This window comes from Chiloscyllium punctatum, chromosome 6, assembly GCF_047496795.1.
Source record: "Chiloscyllium punctatum isolate Juve2018m chromosome 6, sChiPun1.3, whole genome shotgun sequence".
NCBI classification, from domain to species: Eukaryota; Metazoa; Chordata; class Chondrichthyes; order Orectolobiformes; family Hemiscylliidae; genus Chiloscyllium; species Chiloscyllium punctatum.
In genome coordinates, this window is record NC_092744.1 from 84,724,877 (window position 1) to 84,746,799 (window position 21,923).

The 21,923-nt window shown below is 42.8% G+C and overlaps 1 protein-coding gene across 7 annotated transcripts in view; it reads left to right on the plus strand.

Moving 5' to 3' along the window:
• farp2 (FERM, RhoGEF and pleckstrin domain protein 2) overlaps positions 1-21,923 on the plus strand; it is a 178,206-nt gene that overhangs the window by 140,288 nt on the left and 15,995 nt on the right. For 6 of the 7 annotated variants that reach the window (XM_072573162.1, XM_072573165.1, XM_072573166.1 and 3 more), the window contains 7 exons: positions 2,682-2,763; positions 3,404-3,641; positions 4,563-4,693; positions 6,269-6,337; positions 10,550-10,639; positions 15,287-15,307; positions 19,491-19,573. In XM_072573162.1, coding sequence (XP_072429263.1) covers positions 2,682-2,763; positions 3,404-3,641; positions 4,563-4,693; positions 6,269-6,337; positions 10,550-10,639; positions 15,287-15,307; positions 19,491-19,573 — 714 coding nt within the window. The remainder of the gene's footprint in view (positions 1-2,681; positions 2,764-3,403; positions 3,642-4,562; positions 4,694-6,268; positions 6,338-10,549; positions 10,640-15,286; positions 15,308-19,490; positions 19,574-21,923) is intronic. The other variant, XM_072573164.1, reaches the window with a different exon arrangement.

A 21,923-nucleotide genomic window follows, 5' to 3' on the forward strand; every position in this document is an offset into this window, starting at 1 on the left:
CATGACCCTCGTAATTTTGTAAACCTCTACAAGGTCACCCCTCAGCCTCCAATGCTCCAGGGAAAACAGCCCCAGCCTGTTCAACCTCTCCCTATAGCTCAAAACCTCCAACCCTAGCAACATCCTTGTAAATCTTTTCTGAACCCTTTCAAGTTTCACAACGTCTTTCCGATAGGAAGGAGACCAGAATTGCATGCAATATTCCAAATTGGCCTAACCAATGTCCTGTACAGCTACAACATGACCTCCCAACAACTGTACTCGATATGCTGACCAATAATTTGGATGGTAGTTTCCTGATTGAAGGGTCAGTGCAAAAAATCTATGACAATAAGAGGAGGAACAGGAAAGAGTGACAGGAAAGTGTGTATCGACATGGTGACCATTGCTATGTCAGCTCACAAAACCAAATTTTCAGCTTGCAACCTCAGTTTGGGGTCCTGATTATTTTAGGGAAATCATGTACTATAGCTTTACAATTTACTTATCAACATTGTTGCAAGCTAATCATTGAATAATCGATCTAAATGCTGAAAGTATACAAAAGAGGAAGAAAGAAAATTAAGTTGGTTTGTCAGTTAACATTATGATAGTCATCAATGCTGCATACGTCTCTGAACTATTCGGAGGCCTATGCAAAAATCCCAACAGAGTGACCTCTCCTTTCCTGTTTCTAACCTCAGCTGATACTACCTCCGCAGATGAGTCCTCAAACATCTTTTCTGACACCGTAATACTGTCCTTGACACTCAAAATCACACATCCCCCTATTTTACCAGCTTCTCTGTTCTTACTGAAACTTCTAAATCCCAGAACCTGCAACAACCATTCCTGTCCCTGCTCTATCCATGTCTCCAAAATGGCCACAACATCGAAATCCCAGGTACCAACCCATGCTGCAAAATCACCCACCTTATTCTGGATGCTTCTGGCATTGAAGTAGGCACACTTCAAACCACCTTCCTGCTTGCTAGTGAACTCTTGCGATCTTGAAACCTCATTTCTATCCTCAGTACTCTTAACCTCCTGGACCCTGAAATTACAATGTAAGTTCCCATCCCCCTGCTGAATTAGTTTAAAGCCTCCCACAGAGCATTAGCAAACTTCACCCCCCCCCCCCACTAAGGTTATTGCTGTTTATAGAAATCCCAGCTACACCAGAATGAGCCCCAATTATCCCGAAACCTTCCATCCGGCACCACCCCAGTAGCCACATGTTCAACTCCTCTCTCTCCCTATTCCTAGCATGTGGCACGGGCAACAAACCACAGATAACAACTCTATTTGTTCTAGCACTAAGCTTCCATTCTAGCTCTCTGAATTTCTGCCTTCGATCCCCATCCCTTTTCCTACCTATGTCATTGGTGTCTCTGTGGACCACGACTGAGGGCTGCTCCCCCTCCCTTTCTAGGATCCTGAAAACACAATCCGCGATATCAAGAACCTGGGCACCTGGGAGGCAACGCGCCAATTGTGAGTCTCTCTTGTTCCCACGGAAACAGGGTGGTAAAAGTGGAGACCATCATCACAAGGCCAAGTGTTGGAAAATGGGATGCGAATAGTGAGTCAGACAGTGCAGACTTGTTGGACCGGTGTCTGTTTCTGTGCTGTAGACCTCTGAGTCTAGATTACAAATAGGAAAGAAATTACTACAGGCTGAATGGCTACCAACTACACTGTCGCTATTCTGTGATGATAGCTAATGGAAATCTGATACAAAGACCACAAATGAAGAACTGAAAGATGGTGCGAGCCAGCCAGTATTTACAAGAAGAAATGCAGGGTTAATGTTTTGGATAGAATCATTCTTCCAAAATTTCTGACAAAGTTCAAAGCAACAGGACTTTAAGATAAACCTGAAAATCAATAAGAAACAGGCTGGAAGGTGACAGTGTTTCCCTGTCATGGGAGTGGCACCTGACCTGGGAGAGGACGTACTGCGTCAGGTATCTCTGAGTTTGGCAGCAAGGGTGCTGGCTGGATACTTCAACACCTCCTCACTTACACTCCAATTAAATCTATCGTGGGAAGATGGTGGGTGATCTTCCTGTCCTGCCACCAATTCAGGGACTCAGTGGGCAATTCATACCTGTTGCTGCTGGTGTTAATAGCCTGTATCTCCCATCACACGAGCTCGAGAGCAAACCTGGCTGGGATTGCAGGTGAACTGTGGGGGGAGAGGTGCGAGGAATGCCTCACTCGCCGTGCCTGATTGAGAGGAGAGCCATCTCCCTGCCTCTGACCCTTCCCTCCCTGAGAACAGATCACCTTTTTTATTTGGATGCGTTTTTTGGAGGCAAAATAGCTTCCTTCATCTTTATTCCTCTGGTAATGTTGATGTGCATTTATGCTACAAGTGCAGTGTGTCAATCCTAAATTCAAACTCAGTCTTTGCAATGTCTGGCCAAGGCAGGCGTGACTTCATAATTTGATTTATGTTATAATAGGTACTAAGAGAAACTACTTCAGTCGGAGGAAATGTTCCCTCCAGCCATCCAAATCTTAGTTCACGGAGATATTTTATCCAGGGGTTACTATACTGGACAGTTCAATCCCAAGTTTGTTGGGCCTTCCAAAGCATAAAGATTGAATCCAGAAGTCACTGGACCCTCTACGGGCAGGATTTCACTGAGAAGGAGTTGCTCATAGTGTGTTTTTTATCATGTATGTTTAATTTTCAGGGAAGGAAGGTCAAATGCACATGTGAAAGGAGACTACCAGAGAATCGGCGATGTTATGCTTCGGAACATGTGCACTCTCAAGGTACAGTATCAACACGTCATCATGTTTGTGTGAAGTTAGCAGTAGGAGACAAGCATGCAGCAGATCATCTTTTCCACCAGTCTTTGTGGAATCCTGCTCCCTTCAGTTCTGTCTCCTTCCCATGGCTTGTCCTTCAGTCCCAGCAAGAGGACAAGTCATGTGTGAGCTGTTGTTTATCCACCTGTCTCCATCCCTTGTCTGGTCAAGACATTGTACTGCAGTGACTGAACCGCTACCCTACAGTTAAAGGCATCGATCTGCTCTATTCATTCATGAGATGTGGATGTCACTGGCTAAGCAGCATTTATTGCCCATCCCTCATAGCAGTTAAGAGTCAATTAGACTGCAGACTGAGTAGGGATGACAGTTACCTTAGTGGGTTTTACTGACAGTTGACAATGGACATTGTCATCATTAGACCTTTAATTCCAGATTTTTACTGAATTCAAATTCTACCATATGCCGTGGCAGGATTCGAAACTGGGGATTAATTACGTGGATTAATTGCCCAATGATTACATTACCTCCCCATAAGGCATGGAAAATAGTTTCAGCTCTGTGTAAATGTGTTGCGCTCTTTTTTTATAAAACTGAATATTTATGAACCTTATTTATGAACTTTCATCCTTTTAAATGTCAGGAGTTCACCAGTTATCTACAGAAATATGATGAAGTTCTACTGGAATTGGAGAGAGCCACCAAGCAATCCAAGAAATTGGAGGGTGTTTACAAAGAGTTTGAGCTGCAGAAGGTCTGTTACTTACCTCTGAACACATTCCTGCTGAAGCCAATCCAGAGGCTGATGCATTACAAACTCATCTTAGAGCGACTCTGCAAACAGTATCGCCCTGACCATCGAGATTACAGCGACTGCAGGAGTAAGTATCAACATGATATATAACACCACACACACAGCTCTTGGCTAGTCACCAAAGTGCAGTAATCTGTATTGGTGTGATGTGTATTACAGATGGTAAATCACTCAGACTGTCAGACCATGTAGTGATGGCCAACAAAGCATTGAATTATTGCCTTGCAGCCTTGCTTGTTAGCGTACAGATATTAACTGGCTGATGCTGGTCGCATGGCTGGGCAAGGTCTTGGAGCTGGACAAACGTTGGAAGAGCGAATGAAGCAACCAGGAGGCTATTAAGCTAGTGAACTAGGGATACAGAGATTCCCGTGGGCCTTGCAGTTTCAGAGACAGCAGCAAATAATGCCGACAGTCTGTGGGTTAAGACCCACTGGAGAATTTTGGGTTACGGTACTAAACCGATCTCAATGAGTTAACAGACTTAAGTTGAGGTGCCCAGAGAATGAGAGGATTTGGGCGATTTGGTGCAGTGCTGCTGCTATATAGGTACAAGCAAGCACAATCCTAGCAGTAGTGTGGAGTGTAACATGTGACTTTTGAACTGTGGGAGGAGTAGGCCTCTTGGCCTATGACCATTCAGTAAGATCATGGCTGACCTGATACTTGACATTTCCATATACCCTGATACCCTTCATTCTGGTGTGTTCGATGTGCCTGATAAGATTCCTTATCCCCTGTTCAGTCACAGGTTGCAATGGTCAGTTATGAATTATTGGTTCCTATAGAAATGTACAAAATAGGAACAAAAGTAGGCCATTCATTCTTTTGAGTCTGCTACACCGTTCAATATGATCATCCAATTCAGTACCCTGTTCCTATTTTCCCCGCATACCCTTTGATGCCTTTTAAGAACAGAAGAACTATGGTATGTATCAGTGGGTTTAGTAGCTGTTTCACCAATTTTTCTGTTGGTTTCCATTTGCAGATGCCCTGAAGGAGGTCAGGGACATGAGTGCCCAGTTACACAGCAGTTTAATCAGGTTGGAGCATTTCCAGAAACTCACGGAGCTGCAGCGAGATCTTATTGGCATTGAGAATTTGATTCTGCCAGGAAGAGTAAGTACCCCAGGAAATATGTAGTGCTTGATTTTCCCCTGATTCAAGATGTTGATTAAAATGACAGGCTTAATCTGGTCCTGTCACAGGTTCCAGCTTCATTTGAGGTGGTATAAGAGGAGCTTGGTTTGTAAAATCATGAGGGGCATAGTGAGGGTGAATAGCCAAGGTATAAAAGGGACCTAATCGGCAACTTTTCCATGCAGAAGGTGGTGCATGTATAGGAGGAGGTGATGGAGGTAGGTACAATTGCAACATTTAAAAAGCATCTGGATGGGTACATGAATAGGAAGGCTTCAGCGAGGTCTGGGTCAAATGCTGTCAAATGGGATACCTGCTCGGTATGGACGAGTTGGACTGAAGGGTCTGTTTTCGTATTGTACATCTCTATGACTCTAAGAGGAACGCAGCAGAATATTCTGATGCTTGTCACTATTGTTGACTTGTCCGTGGTCCTAGTGAACTGGTTTCTCTCCCTCCTTCCACTGCAGAGTAAGTAAAAGAAGGAGGCATATGTATTCTGGAAACAGGAGCTGGTGTAGACCTTACAGCCCCTCAAGTCTGCTTTACGATTGAACTCGATCACGTGGCTGATCTGCCTCAACCCAGTTTTGCTGCACTATACCTGTATCCCTTGGTTTGTTTAATATCTATAAATCTCTTGATCTCTGTCTTGAACATACTCAGTGACTGAGCTTCCACAGGCCTCTGGCCAGAGAATTCCACAGATTTATCACCCTTGGAGAGAAGAAATTCCTCCTGACCGCAGTTCTGAAAGACCTGCTCCTTGTTCTCAGACCCTGTCCCCTAGTTCGTGACCCAGCCCCCACTTCCTCACTCCAGCCAAGGGGCTAACATTCATCCTGTTTCGATGCTGTTGAGCCCTGGAGAATTTATGTATGTGTCAATGAGGCCACCTCCCATTCTTCTGAACACTAGGGAATGCAGACCCAATCTCTCCTCATAAGACAATCCTACCATCTCAGGATTCAGTCTGGTGAACCGTTTAGACAGTTTGTTTCACAACCTCGGGCTTTCCCAAAGGCCTGGTGTAATGAGATTTGTGCTTTTGTTGGGAAGAAGTGTAACAGAACCTGTGGAAGCCATGTCGGTCTGTACTGCCACCTACAGACTCACTGTGAGAGTGGAAGAAAGTCATCTTTGTCTGCAAGGGACTGCCACCGAGATGAGGCTTTTAGGGGGCTCAAATCTGAAATTTGTTCATAACGGGATCTCTCAAACCTGTGTGTGATAAAGATTAGATGGTGTCTTTTTGCTGGTGTTGATTTAAGGATCCAAATTGGTTTTGGCATCAGGGAGAACCTCCCTAATCTCCTTCGAATCTGATCTTTTTATGTTCGCTTAGGGCAGAGAGGGCCTGAGTTTAATATCATTTTAATGGCGAGGGAATTAGTGATGACACCGAGGGCTTGAGGCTGCAGTAGCAAAGGGGACCTGCTCCTTTTGGATGGATATTATGGTCTAGCTATGATGGTCTTCAGAGTCAGTACTCGCATGGAGATTGAATGTTGTGTAAATATTCTGTAATAAATTCTGTACCTCCTTTCCCTTCAGGACTTCATTCGGGAAGGCTGTCTCTATAAACTTACCAAAAAAGGCCTGCAGCAGAGGATGTTTTTCCTGGTAAGTATTGCCTCTATCTAATAGCCTTCTGATTCTAAAAGGTGCTATTTTGTCCCTCCTCAGTGGTTTTCTTTCATGCTGGTAAGGGATCAGGCCTCATGAAAGGCCTTAATGCTCACTCTGTTTGAAGGGTCTCTCCTCTCTCTCTCTTTCTCCACATCCCCCCCCCCCCCCCACCCCCCCACCCCCCCCACCCCCCCACTTTTAATTTTTATATATTACATCCTTTTGCATTATACCAGTCATTGTTGTTCATCTGTATGGTTCACTTAGGTACAGCTAAGGAAATAACTAATACCTGTAAAAATGGTGCAGCTATTATCACGGGGGATTTTAATCTATGTGTAGATTGGTCGAACCAGCTCGGTCAGGGTGGCCTTGAGGAGGAGTTCATCGAGTGTATCTGTGATAGTTTTCTTGAACAGTGTGTAATGGACCCGACAACGGAGCAAGCTATCCTAGATCTGGTCCTGTGTAATGAGACAGGAATAATTGATGACCTCATAGTTAGGGGTCCTCTTGGAAGGAGTGATGACAATATGGTTGAATTTAGAATACAGATGGAAAGTGTGAAGAAAGTAAAATCCAGTAGCAGGATCCTGTGTTTGAACATGGAGGACTACAATAGAATGAGGGAGGACCTAGCTAAAGTAGACTGGAAACAAAGATTTAATGGTGGGACAGTTGACAAGCAGTGGAGGACTTTCAAAGAAATCTTTCAAAGTGCTCAGCAAATGTATATTCCAGTGAAAAGGAAGGACTGTAAGAAGAGGGGTAATCTGCCATGGGTGTCTAAGGAAATAAGGCAGGCTATCAAATTGAAAGAGAAGGCATACAACGTGGCCAAAAACATCAGGAAACTAGAAGATTGGAAAAACTTTAGAGGTCAACAGAAAGCCACAAAAAGAACTATAAAGAAAAATAAGATAGAGCATGAGAAAAAAGCTTGCACAGAACATAAAGACGAATAGCAAACGTTTCCATAAATATATAAAATGAAAAGGAACAGCTAAAGTAAACATTGATCCTTTAGAGGATGAGAAGGGGCATTTTGTTATGGGATGTGATGAAATGGCCAAGGCATTGAACAGGTATATTGTATCGGTCTTCACAGCAGAGGACACTAATAACGTGCCACTAAGTGACAAAGAGACCAAGGTAGGTGAGGACCCGGTAATAATCATTATTACGGAAGAGCTAGTGTTGGGCAAGCTAATAAAGCTGAAGATAGATAAGTCTGCTGGCCCTGATGGAATACATTCCAGGGTTCTAAGAGAGATGGCAGAAGAAATAGCAGGGTCGCTGACAGTAATTTTCCAAAATTCGCTGGACACTGGGGCAGTCCCAGCAGATTGGAAAACAGCAATGTGATGCCACTGTTTAAAAAGGGAAGTAGACAGAAGATGGGGAATTATAGACCAGTTAGCTTAACCTCTGTGATGCAGAAGATGCTTGAGTCTATTATCAAGGAAGAAATAGCAGGGCATCTCAAAAGAAATTGCCCCGTTGGACAGACACAGCATGGTTCATGAAGGGCAAGTCATGCTTGACAAATCTTTTGGAATTCTATGAAGACATTTCAAGCAAAGTGGACAATGGGGACCCAGTGGATGTGGTGTGCCTAGATTTCCAAAAGGCCTTTGACAAGGTGCCGCACAAGAGGCTGCTGCATCAGATAAGGATGCATGGTATTAGGGGTAATGCATTAGCATGGATAGACTAACATTGGTTGACTAACAGGAAGCAAAGAGTTGGGATAAATGAGTCCTATCCTGGCTGGCAATCAGTGACTAGTGATGTGCCTCAGGGATCGGTACTGGGGCAGCAATTATTTACAATTTATATAGATGATTTGGAGTTGGGGAACCACATTTACAGTGTCAAAATTTGTCCATGACACTAAGATGAGTGGCAAGCAAAGTGTGCAGAGGACTGTGAAACTTTGCAGAGGAATATAGATACATTGAGTGAGTGGGCAAAGGTCTGGCAGATGGAAAAAAATGTTAATAAATGTGAAGTCATACATTTTGGTAGGAGTAACAGCAAAAAGGATTATTACTTGAATGTTAAAAAGTTGCAGCATGCTTATATGAAGAGGGACCTGGGTGTCCTTGTGCATGAATCACAGCAGGTTGATCTACAGGTACAACAAGCAATTAGGAAAGCAAATGGAATTTTGTCCTTCATTGCTAAATGGATTGAGTTTAAAAGCAGAGAGGTTATGTTGCAGCTGTACAAGGTGTTGGTGAGGCCACACCTGGAGCACTGTGTGCTGGTTTGGGCTCCTTACTTGTGAAAGGATGTGCTGGCACTAGAGGAAGTTCACTAGGTTGATTCTGGAGTTGAGGGGGGTGTCTTATGAGGAGAGACTAGTAGACTGGGATTATATTCATTGGAATTTAGAAGAATGAGGGGGCAGTCTTGAGAAACATATAAAATTATGAAGGGAATGGATAAGTTAGAAGTAGAGAGATGTTTCCACTGGCTGTGGGAAGCGAAGATAAGAGGGCATAGCCTCGAGATTAGAGGGAGCTGATTTAGGACTGAATTGAGAGCTAAGGCAGTTTTTATTTTTGAAAAATAAATGAATTAAGGGATAAGGTGAAAGCATGGGTAAGTGGAACTGAGTCCATGAAAAGATCAGCCATGATCTTATTGAATGGCAAAGCAGGCTTGAAGGGCCAGACGGCCTACTCCTGCTCCTAGTTCTTATGATCTTTTGTACCTCAGAATTCAGCGAAGTTGTTCATTCAATCATGGTATATCATGATGGTTTGTTTTTCATGGATGTGAACTCTCCTTGTCTGTGTACTGTTTCCTCAGTATCATTTATTCTCCCATATATGAAGGTAGCCATATTTTATTGCATGTTTTGGGTTGAATGGTGTACTTTTAACTTGTTGGGATACTCTGCTTTGACATGATCAGGTTTGGTACAGGGGTTGAGCTGGATGCTGTATTTAGATTGCATTGAATATTCCCATTACATATAAGCATTGATTAATACTGTATTGAAGAAGGTTGTTCATCCCATCAGGCTTGGTTCCTCCAGAACCAGTACTATCCAATACTATCCAATTATCTTCATTCCCCTTCTCTTTCATGAAACTTGTACATTTCTCAGATTCATTTTTGAAAGCTATGATTCCGCCTCCCCTTCAGGCACCACATTCCATGACGATAATTTGCTGAGTAAAAGACATTTCCATCTGTTGCTTTTGACACACCCTAAGTCTTTATCCTCTGGCTATTGACTCTGTGTCACTGCACATACAGTAGTTTTTCCTTCGGAATTGTCCAGGAGTTTAAACACCTCCATCGAACACCTGCTGTAAGGAGAAAAATCCCAGTTTTTCCACATAATTCCAGACCCTCGTTCCCGCCATTCTGGGTAATTTCTGTCATTCCTTCCCCAAGGCGTTGGCATCCTCCTGGAAATGCGGTGCCTAAAACTGAGGCAAACGTTCCAGCTGAGGCCTTCATTTGATTGGTCCATAACTAGGCTTTAATCAAACACACTTTATTCTTGCAACAAAGTTAAAATATGACCAAAAAGAAGAATTTGCATAATTTTAACTCTATTGAAATACTTAACAAGATAATATGTTCATTAATGCCAATCATCAACTGTTCCAATATAGGCCGAATCACAAACACGCCCTTTGGTAAAAATGCAATTCAGCAAAACAGCCATAATTCTCACATGCAGTCCCTCTCCAGTCCAGAAGAAAGAAACAATCTGTCCCTTATGATTTTTAAGAGGAAGCCCCACTGTCTTAAGACTTCAGTCTAGCAATTGGGAACTTAAGCTATTAGCTCAGCAGTTAGCAGACGCATTCTCAATATCTGGAAGCAAAACTAAAAACCTTTCTGGGTGTGAGTGAAACCTGACCCTACCTACACATGATTCCTTTGTCTCATTTTAAAACAAAGAAACAGCCAAGGAGAACTCAGGCTGTTTTCAGCTGCCTTTCTGATGGAGACATCCCAGTGGCACTGTGGCCATACCACTCTGCAAGAAAAACAGGACAAAACACATCTCTCTTAAAGCACAATACTGTCACAAATGTGTTTAATGACTGCTTGATATTACACTCTCAAGTGTTTTATTCCATTTAGCCTGACTCAGTTGGATGGGGTTGCATAGTTTGATTTTTATTTTTCTAAATCAGCCAGTTTTTCTAAATCACTGGCGTTTGTCGTCTCTCCTAGTTCTCTGACATGCTGTTGTACACGAGCAAAGGAGTGACGGCCAGCAACCAGTTTAAAGTACACGGGCAGCTTCCTCTATGTGGAATGATAGTAAGTATACAGAGCGAAAGCCTGGCAGTGATTTTATTCGATGGACTGGCTTTGATTAATCTGTGCTGATTATTTTCTTGTTCAGCAGTTTTGTTACAAGGATAATAGAAGTATTTGGGAAATAGTGTCCTACCTAGAATGCAAAAGAAACTCTTACAAGAGGAGCTGCTACAAGTTGAGCACAGAACCCGACAATCCATGTTAACCTGCTTTTTATGTCCATGGGGATTTTAACCGTCTTGCCTTACGTATCGATTGTATTGCAAAATCTAGCTTGGTTACAGTGTTTGACAATGCAAGGCACCATCAATGTTGGCTAACTAGTGGATGAATTAAATCAGGAAATAAGGATCAGGTGACCCTGAGCATGTCTTTTAATAACCAGCACTTGCAGAGGGCGATAGACTAAGTCGACAAAGATCTACAATTGTGCCACCTTGGAAATGCCTTTCAAAGGCGAGACCAAGATGATGGATAATGGAAAATGTGTCAAACACTCAGTTTTGTTAGTGGCAAAGTGCAAGGAAACTCGCCATAATAGTATTGCTAGAGAGAGAGAGAGACAAGAAAGATTTTAACTGTAGACAAGAGCTGAGAGCCTGGCATGGAAAGGTGACTGGCTTTTTCTGATTGAGAGAGAGAGAGAGGGAGAGAGAGAGAGAGGAATTGATCTAAATACATAAGTTCTGGCTGCACATGTCTTCCTTGTGGCTGTTTGAGCACTTCAACAAAAATGCCCAAAATGTACACTTAACAGCTCTGTGTACCAAGGTTATTAGGCCTGGTACATTAAGTTGTTCTGTTGTATTCGTTCCTTTACATATACTTGACTTCAGCACACGTGCCTTGGCCTATGTCGTAATCAGTTCAGAGAATATAACTTTTTTTTCAGCTCAGGTGGGACCTGAACCCAGGTCTCTTGGCTCAGAGGTAGGGACACTACCACTGTACAACTTCCTGATACCCTGACCTTATTTATATGACTGTAGCAATGAGATTTCAGAAATGACCTTTAAATAAGTGATCATTTGACTACAGTTTAGGAACATTTCCAGAATGGGTAACTGGCAAGCAATTGAAACCAGAGCCCCTGGAATCAAAGGGCGAAGGGAGTCTTGGGCCAGATAGTAACTTGATAATACAAGGGAGGCCAGGCTGAATAGTGAAAAGGAGACAATGGCAGGGAAACCACAGGATGAAAGTACATTGGCTGCTAACACAAAAGGGAGTGCAGAGTGGTCTTCTGTAGGCAAATGAACAATAAAATGATTGTCAGAGGTGTGGTGGGGCTGGGTGGGACCAGCATGGGATTGGTTGGTAGAGAGAAAATGACTGAAGCTACAATGACGAGAGTTTATTGGAACTGCAAGCAATGCATACCCTCACCTTACTGTCCCTTAGTGTTATCATAATGCTTCAGAATGTAGAACTAAAGCAATATACAGCAGACGCTGGAGAACTGAACTTGGAAACTGGAGAAACTCAGCAGGTCTGGCAACATTTGCAGAGAGAGAAACAATTAATGTTTCCAACCTGGTAGAACTCTTCTTCAGAACTGTTCTTTATCTTTTGCTCTGTGGCACTGATGATCTGTAATCTCGCTCTCACCTTCTCTCCATCCCTTCTGTTCTACTTTCTCCTGTCCACCTTGATCTACACATTAGAACCCGTTGTTTTCTACTTCTGAAGAAGAGTCATTCCAGACTAGAAGTGTTATCTCTCCCTTTTCTCCCCCCCCCCCCCCCACCCCTCTTCCCTGCCCTCCTCTCCCCCCACCACATCCTCTTCCCCCTCACGCTCTCCCCCGATGTGCACACACACTCTCTCTCTCTCTCTCTCTCTCTCTCTCTCTCTCTCTCTCTCTCTTCCTCTCTCTCTTTCTCATCTAAACTCATTCCATACATGCACTGTGTGGAATAAGCTGCTGCTCAGGTCCCTTTGAAATCTTTCCCTCACTTTAAACCTAGACCCTCCAGTTTTGGATTCCCTTACCTTGGGAAAAGACCTGGGTGATGCCCTACATGATTTTATAAAGCTCTGTAAGTTCGCTGCTCGGACTCCTCTACTCCAGGGAATAAAAGAGTCCCAGCCTCTCCTGATAACTCCAGCCTTGCAGTTACTGAGAGCAGTGAGTGGGATCAGAATCAAGTGATGGATAATTAGAAAATAGCATCTCACCCATAGGGAATCAGTTCTAGAGAAGGACACAGTATTAATAAGGAGTAGACATCGTAGTGATGGGTTAATCAGGGTCAGTAATGTAAAATCTGAAACAGTGTGAGGTTGGAGGCAATGGAGAGACAACTAGTGCAATGGAAGGCAATGGAGTGAGAGGGGAAGATAAGACTAGCAATGGTGGAAGGAGAATAATGAAAATGGACTAATGGCAGCTAACCTGTTTTGAGAAAGTCTTGCACTCTTGTTAAGTGGCGAATCACTGCAGAAAGGCTTCAGTGTTATGTTTTCAATAAGCCCCTCAGAAGACCACCACATGCTGGTTTGTCCATTTATGAATAAAATTCAGGGTAACCACTGAAGACATTTCCACCCACTGGCAACTTGTGCCACCCAGCTGAAGACTCTATCCCTCTGCTTTTACTGATCATGGTAACTTCCTGTGTACAGTACTTTGTAGCACAGTCAGCAATGTCCAGCTGAAAATCACACCTTGTGGACACTGGGCATCTGAGCCATGGCCACTGTTTCTTTGATGCCTTGTAAATGGGGCAAGAGCCAGTTTACTTTCTGTCTCCAAGGAAAGATGTGGAGGAGCCGGTGTTGGACAGGAGTAGACAAATTAAAAATCACACACCAGGTTATAGTTCAACAGGTTTATTTGGAAGTACGAGCTTTCAGAGCACTGTTCCTTCGTCAGGTAGCTAGTGGGGCAGGATCATAGGACACAGAATTTATAGCAAAAGATCATTGTGTCATGCATGATGTGATATATTGAACAAACCTAGATTTCTGTTAGGTCTTACATCTTTTAGAATGGGTTGCAGATTTCGATTCATTAATATGTAAATCCCAGAACCCCATTCTAAAAGGTGAAAGATTTAATAGGTTTATTCAATATATCACATCAGTGCATGTCACTATGATCTTTTGCTATAAGTTCTGTGTCCTATGATCCTACTCGACTAGCACCGCTCCAAAAGCTTGTACTTACAAACAAACCTTTTGGACTATAACCTGGTGTCATGTGATTTTTAACTTTGTCCAAGGAAAGAGTTGGAGGATTGTGTCCAATTCCAGCAGCAGTGGTTTTACGGAGGATGTTAAATGGGGGACAAAGGCGATCTAATACTGACACTTATAAACAGGAAGAATTTTTGTATGTCATGAATAAGCAAATCTTAGCAGGACTTATACACTTAATGGTAAGGTCCTAGGGAGTGTCACTGAACAAAGAGACCTTGGAGTGCAGGTTCATAGCTCCTTGAAAGTGGAGGCGCAGGTAGATAGGATAGTGAAGAAGGCGTTTGGTATGCTTTCCTTTATTGGTCAGAGTATTGAGTACAGGAGTTGGGAGGTCATGTTGCGGCTGTACAGGACATTGGTTAGGCCACGTTTGGAATATTGCATGCAATTCTGGTCTCCTACCTATCGGAAAGATGTTGTGAAACTTGAAAGGGTTCAGAAAAGATTTACAAGAATGTTGCCAGGGTTGGAGGATTTGTGCTATAGGGAGAGGCTGTACAGGCTGGGGCTGCTTTCCCTGGAGGGTTGGAGGCTGAGGGGTGACCTTATAGAGGTTTCCAAAATTATGAGGGGCATGGATAGGATAAATAGGCAAAGTCTTTTCAATGGGGTTGGGGAGTCCAGAACTAGAGGGCATAGGTTTAGGGTGAGAGGGCAAAGATATAAAAGAGACCTAACGGGCAACTTTTTCACGCAGAGGGTGGTGCGTGTATGGAATGAGCTGCCAGAGGAAGTGGTGGAGGCTGGTGCAATTGCAACATTTAAGAGACATCTGGATGGGTATATGAGTGGGAAGGATTTGGAGAGATATGGGCCAGGTTCTGGCAGGTGGGACTAGATTAGGTTGGGATATCTGGTCGGCATAGACGGGTTGGACCGACAAGACTGTTCCCATGCTGTACATCTCTATGACTCTGTGTTTCTTGTGGCTCAATGGTTGATAAAGTGCTTGGAAAGAACCAAATCTAACATCAGGAAAATTATCCTTGTGCAATGAGTAATAGCATTTGATTGCACTGTCTGCTAGATCAGTGGGTACAGATTTAATAGTAGGGAAATTATATGAAAGCCAAAGGAGAAAATTTGCAGGGATATGAAGTGTGAGATGTGGGCCTACCCAGGCATTAAGGTCCTGTTCCAAGTTTCCCCTGTGCTGGAAATATGCCACAGCCTGCCTGAATGTGTATTTTTTAATGTAAGAATGGGCAAGTAGGACTAACTCTCAGAATAGTCTTTTTTGAAAGATTGGTACATGCTCCAGTGGACTAACTGGAGTATACTTGGTGTAATCCTAGAAATCATATTCAGCAAAACTCTCTGCTGTCAGCAGCGTATGTGAATGTTTAGCTGACTGAGAATGTCAGCTTTCGTTGGCAGGGCTCCATTGTGCAGTAATCTCCTCATGCTGTCTGTCTGTTTTCTTCCTTTGTATTTGCATCTCTGCAGCTAATCGTGCTGGAACCCCCGGTGAGTATGTTCAGTGAGAATGGGATTCCCCTTCTTAGCACAGCAGCTGTCGGCTTACTGTAAATCTTGCTTGTACTTAGGATTATTGTGCAATTATGGCAGGTTTAGAAACTCCTTCAATGTCTTGTGAGAGATATAAGTATATTTTTAGACCTGTCTTTGCTGCTGCTTTCCTGCCATGTTGGTAGTTTTGCTGATTACTCTGTTGTATTACTCGGTTTCTCTATTTGCCTCCTTTATTTATGTTTGACCTGTCACTCAACTGAACTGGAATTGAGCAATAAGATGCTCTCAATCTTCTTAACTGGTGTCTGCCATGGTTCAGTGTTGATTTTAGTTTCCTCCTATGCTAGTTTCCTGAGCTAACTAAATTAATACCAGTCTTCTTCTTCTTGTCTATAAGCTACTGAATTGATGTTCATTTTGCCCGAACTTGTAAAATGACTTAAATCAGAAGTAGGAGAAAGTGAGGACTGCAGATGCTGGAGATCAGAGCTGAAAATGTGTTACTGGAAAAGTGCAGCAGGTCAAGCAGCATCCAAGGAGCAGGAGAATCAACGTTTCGGGCATGAGCCCTCCTTCAGGAATTCTTGAAGAAGGGCTCATGCCCGAAACGTCGATTCTCCTGCTCCTTGGATGCTGCCTGACCTGCTGTGCTTTTCCAGCAACACATTTTTCAGCTTAAATCAGAAGTATCATGGCATGATACTTCCAAGAGTTTTCTTGAAGATAATGCAGAGAGTCTGCACCTACTACACCAGCCATTGCTGTATTGCAGAGTCTGAAGGGGAGACTGAATCAGGGTCGTGATTGAGATATGTAAAAATATGGTGCAGATACAAAGGAGGTTTTTCTCCTGGTGGAGGGGCAGGTGACCAAGGGGTGTGGATTTAAGGTGAGGGGGAGGAGATTTAAAGAAGATGAGGAAATTTTTTTCCTCACCCAGTGTGTGGTGGGAATCTAGAACTCACCGCCTGTAAGGGTGGAAGAGGCAGAAATTCCCCCTAACACATTTAGATATACATTTGTGATGCCAAGGCATACAAGGCAGTAGGCCAAGTGCTGGAAAATGGGATTGGAATAGTGAGGTGATTGATTCTGTGCTGGTCAAAAATAGCAGGTTGAAAGGCCTTTTACTGAGCTGTAGATCTTGAGGATTTCTGTCTCGAAGATGCAGTACCCGAAAGCCAGTCTTATACTAAGTTTGTATGCTTTAAACAAGTGTCCCCAGTCCATTAAATTGGGATAATTTATCAAAGGGCAATCTCTATTCCTTTAATTGTTTTATTATCTTGGTCAAGTGATTTCTGTACTGAATAGGCCAAGGCCTCAGAGCCTCTCTCAGTCACTTAAGGACGGTAATGTTCTTATAGTGGTCTTTTGGACCTTTTCCAGGGTCACCATTGCCAGAGATCAGAGTCTGACTAGCAACCTGGACAGCATCAAAACAGTGTCCTTTGATTTTTACCGAATGATTGTGTTAATACAATCTGACACATATTAGTGTTATCTATCACTTCTCTACATTGGTCATCTTTTGTTGGCTGTGCCTTTTTGCACCCCCAAAATAATAATCTCTTTCAAGCCCTTTAGATTTTTTTTCTCTGAGAATGAGATGTTCTGTGATGATTCTACCATCATCAAGACTAATATCACAAGTCACAACCTGGCAACTAATGTACACACTGAGCACCCTTATTCTGCCTCCTACTTCCTAACTAATTACCTACCCATACCAGTAGGTTGCTTCCAATTCTGAAAGCTTTTACTAACAGCATCTTTATTGAATGCCTTCTGGAGGTCCAAATAAATAACATGGATAGAAACCCCGGTTACCCACCTCATTAGTGACCTCAAAATATTCAACTCTGTTTGTTGAACATGATTTACCCTTTACTAGATCATGTTGCTCCTCTCAGATGAGGATCTGTTTGTCCAAGTATCCCCTCATTTTACCCTAGTAATCATAGAACGTAACACATTACATTGCAGTACAGGACCTTCAGCCCTCGATGTTGCACCGACCTGTGAAACCAATCTGGAGCCCGTATAACATAAACATGTGGATGAAAATGAAATAGTGTATCTAATGACCATTTAAATACCCTTAATGTTGGCGAGTCCACTACTGTTGCAGGCAGAGTGTTCCACTCCCTTATTACTCTGAGTAAAGAGCCTACCTCTAATAATCTATCAGCCCTCAATTTAAAGCTATGTCCCCTCATGCTAGCAATCACCGTCTGAGGAAAAAGGCTCTTACTGGGCACCCTATCTAATCCTCTGATCATCTTGTATGCCTCTATTAAGTTACCTCTCAACCTCCTTCTCTCTAACAAAATAGCCTCAAGTCCCTCAGCCTTTCCTCATAAGACCTTCCCTCTATTCCAGACAACATCCTGGTAAATCTCCTATGCACCCTTTCCAAAGCTTCCACATCCTTCCTATAATGCGGCGACCAGAACTCTATGCAAACGTGCAGCTGCAACATGACCTCATGGCTCCGAAACTCAAACCAATAAAAGCTAACACACCATATCCCTATCAACCTGGGTGGCAACTTTCAGGGGTCTATGTACATGAATACAGAGATCTCTCTGCTCATCCACACTACCAAAAATCTTAGCATTAGCCCAGTACTCTGTATTTCTGTTACTCCTTCCAAAATGAATCACTTCACACTTTTCCGCATTAAACTCCAGTTGCCTCCTCTCAGCCCAGCTCTGCAGCTTATCTATGTCCCTTCTTCAGCACTATTCACCGCTCCACCGACCTTAGTGTCATCCTCAAATTTACTAACCCATTCTTCTACGCCGTCATCCAGGTCATTTATAAAAATTACAAACAGCAGTGGCCTCAAAACAGATCCTTGCGGTACAGTACTAGTAACTGAACTCCAGGATGAACATTTTCCATCCACCATCACCCTCTGCCTTCTTACAGCTAGCCAATTTCTGATCCAAGCTACTAAATCATCCTGGATTCCATGCCTCCGTATTTTGTGCAGTAACCTACCTTGTGGAACTCTATCAAATGCTTTACTAAAATCCAAATACACCACATCAACCGCTTTACCCTCACCCGCCTATTTGGTCACCTTCTCAAAGAACTGTCAGGTTTGTGAGGCACGACCTACCCTTCACAAAACTGTGTTGACTATCCTTAATCAAATTCTTCCCTTCTATATGATTATAAATCCTATCTTTTAAAATCCTTTCGAAACCTTTACCCACAACCGAAGTGAAGCTCACTGGTCTATAATTACCAGGGTTGCCTCTACTCCCCTTCTTGAACAAGGAGACAATATTTGCTATCCTCCAGTCTTCTGGCACTATTCCTGTAGACAATGATGACAAAGATCAAAACCAGAGACTCAGCAATCTCCACCCTAGCTTCCCAGAGAATCCGGAGATAAATCCCATCCGGCCCAGTTCTAATAGCTTCCTGATAACAGACTTTAGATTAATAGGTATTGAATTTCCTATTTATTTCTCAGAAGTATTAAATGATAATAGCGACATTCAAAATTGTCCAATACCAGGATACCGCTCTGAAAAGAATTTTGGAAAAACATTTTGCATCTGCTTCTCTCTGTAGCTGAGTATTAATAAATTGGAATCTACCAGGCACTGGAGATTTGACTATCTTAAGTCTCATTACTTTCTCCATTACTGTTTCTTTTAAGATAAGATTAAATCTATTAAGTTTCTCACCTTGATTTACTGCTTCCTCATACCTCAAGTATTTTATTGTCATCTGCTCTATCAAGTTGTTATTTAGTAAATTTGCCATTTCCTTATTTTAGTTACAATCTTTACCTATATCTGTCTTAAGGAGGTCTATATTACTCACAGCCATCAGCTTTCGGTTAATGCACTTGTAAATACTTAAACTCTTATCCATAATATCCCTTAATTTTTATTGTTTTCCCTTTTCTGTTGAGCTTACCATTTCCTTTGTATCTTTTTGCTTTTCTTTGTATCCTTCCCAATCTATGCGATCGTTGCGTTTTTTTGTAAAGACTTACTTTTATTTTATATTGTCTCTCACATGTTTTATTCACCAAATGTCTTGAAAGCTTTACCTTGTGAATCTTGGATCAGTTCAACTTGAGGTGTTTGTATTTTCTGAACACGGTTATGATTGACCATGTTGCTGCACCGTTTATAACTGTTTATTTTTGTAGGTCGAGGAGACTGAGAATGAGTGGTCTGTTCCACATTGTTTCACCATATACTCTGCTCCGAAGACAGTTGTTGTTGCAGCCAGGTAGGTTTCTCACTTATGCTTAAAAGTGTGTGGACATTTTAATCATCCCATTTTCAGTGGTTACCTTCAGTTTCTTGTCCTGGTAGAAAGATGTGTCAGGGTACAGCTCATATGATGCATGAAAACTGCTCAGAGGGAAGTGATTAAGGGATGGACAGCTCTCCGTTACTTCCTGAGTAGACGCATAACCACCCAACTGTCACCTTTTGAGAGGGTTTGAGGTTCCCACAAAGTTGCCTTCCTTAAGTAATAAACCAAGTATTGGAATGACGTTGGTAGCTTATTTTATTGTTGGCATTCGAGAGAGTAGAGATTTGATGAGACTAACTTGGTAATTATCTGTCGGTGTACACTTGTAAGTCTACATGTGTGATAATGTGTACGTGAAAAGATAAGTATACCCAAGTCAGAGTAGGCTTTTCTGTGTGAGTGGTATATGTAGATGTGTGTGCATGTGCACAAATGACCCTGGTCTATTCACCTTATCTTTGCCCCTCATTGTTTTATAAATCTCTATATAAGTTCACCCCCTCAACCTTCTAACCTCCAGTGAAAGAATCCCACCCTATCCAGCCCATTTTTAAAACACAAAACGTCTACTCATACCATTCAATCTCTTCTGAACCCTCTCTAGATTAACAATATCCTTCCTATAGCAGGCTGCCTGGAACTGAATATAGTACTTCAGAAGAGGCCTCACTAACATCCTGTACAACGTCAACATGATGTCCCAACTCCTGTACTCAGTGGTTTGAGCAATGAAGGCAGGCATGTTAAATGCCTTCTTAACCACCCAACCCCTCTACTTCTGACACAGATTTCAAAGGATGAACCCCTGGATTTCTCTGTTTTACGACACTACCCAGGACCCTAGCATTAATTGTCCTGTCCTTCTAGAACAAAATCGATCAAAAGTGACTCATTCAGTTGTAAACTGTTTTGACGTGTTTGATTAGTTGAAAGATTAAAATTTTTCAGTTCAGGAATGTATGCTGCTGATGACAGAGCTTGCTGCTGTTCTACCTGAGGGCCAGTGATATGTTCACAACAGAGAATAGGTGTTCAAATCTGGCATGATGTATCCATATGTATAAAATGGATACCCACCCCATTGTAAAAACCCTATTGTATTAAATACAATTAGAGCCTGGAAGATAATGCGGCAAGACGAGGGTAATTCACAAAAGCCTCTCCTTATACTCCTATAAGGGATTTTCAATGGGGGCACACAGATGCTACATTTAAAACCTGGAGGTCCAGGGGTATTTCTCGCTTAGGGGATCTGTCCGATGGGGAGGTTATGATGTCTTTTGAACAGCTGCTCCAGAAATTTGGACTGCCTAATGGAGACCTTTTTCGATATTTCCAAATTTGAGATTATATACAGAAGACCACCACATTATCAGATAGCTCTTATAAATCGGATAGGGAAAGAAGAGTGCTATGGCTAATGGGTCCACCCTCGGTCAGCAAGCTTTATCACTCATTACAGAACGAAGTATCGGAAGACATGGAACAATTGTTTAAAACATGGAATCAGGAATTGGGGTTGGAAATCCCTTCAGAAATGTGGGACGAATCTGGGAACATGCTAGAAAGATCTCCATTTGTAATAGAACCCAAACTATTCAATTAAAGATACTCCACAGGACTCATATAGCACCAGAACGATTGGCAAAATTTAGGGCAGGAGCATCTCCAATGTGTCCTAAATGTAAAATAGAAGTGGGCACTCTCACACAATGTGTATGGACATGTCATAAGATCCGAAAATACTGGACCAAAGTAGCAATGTGCTGACAGAAATCTTGGGAGCAGAAATTGGAGTAGATCCAGTATTTCTTCTCCTGGGCTTCTTGAACCTGCCTTCCCTGGATGTGCACGGGAGGAAATTATTTACCATTCTCTCGTTTTGTGCAAGGAAAAATATCTTAGTAAACTGGGTAGCTGAGGTCCCTCCAAGACTTTCGAATTGCCACAGGTTAATCACGGAATGTATTCCCCTTGACTTACAAATATGGTGCACCAAAAAACTGAATTATTCTATAAAATATGACCGCCCTTCCTGAATTACATAGATACAGATATTTCAGCCTGTCTTGTATGTAATTGTTACTGTTACTGCTTTGTGATGACTGCTTGTCTTCTCCCCCTCCCCTCCCCCCGAAACCCAGCAAGCCCCTGCCCCTCCCACCTTCCGGCCATTCTAAGGGAACCTGCCCTTACACCCCTTCCGTCTCTTGGTCTGCACCATGCCTCTTCCAGCCACTGAGGACAGCCTGTCCTGTTTCCCCAATCCCACCCCACCCCACCCCACCCCACCCCACCCCACCCCACCCCATCCCCGCCC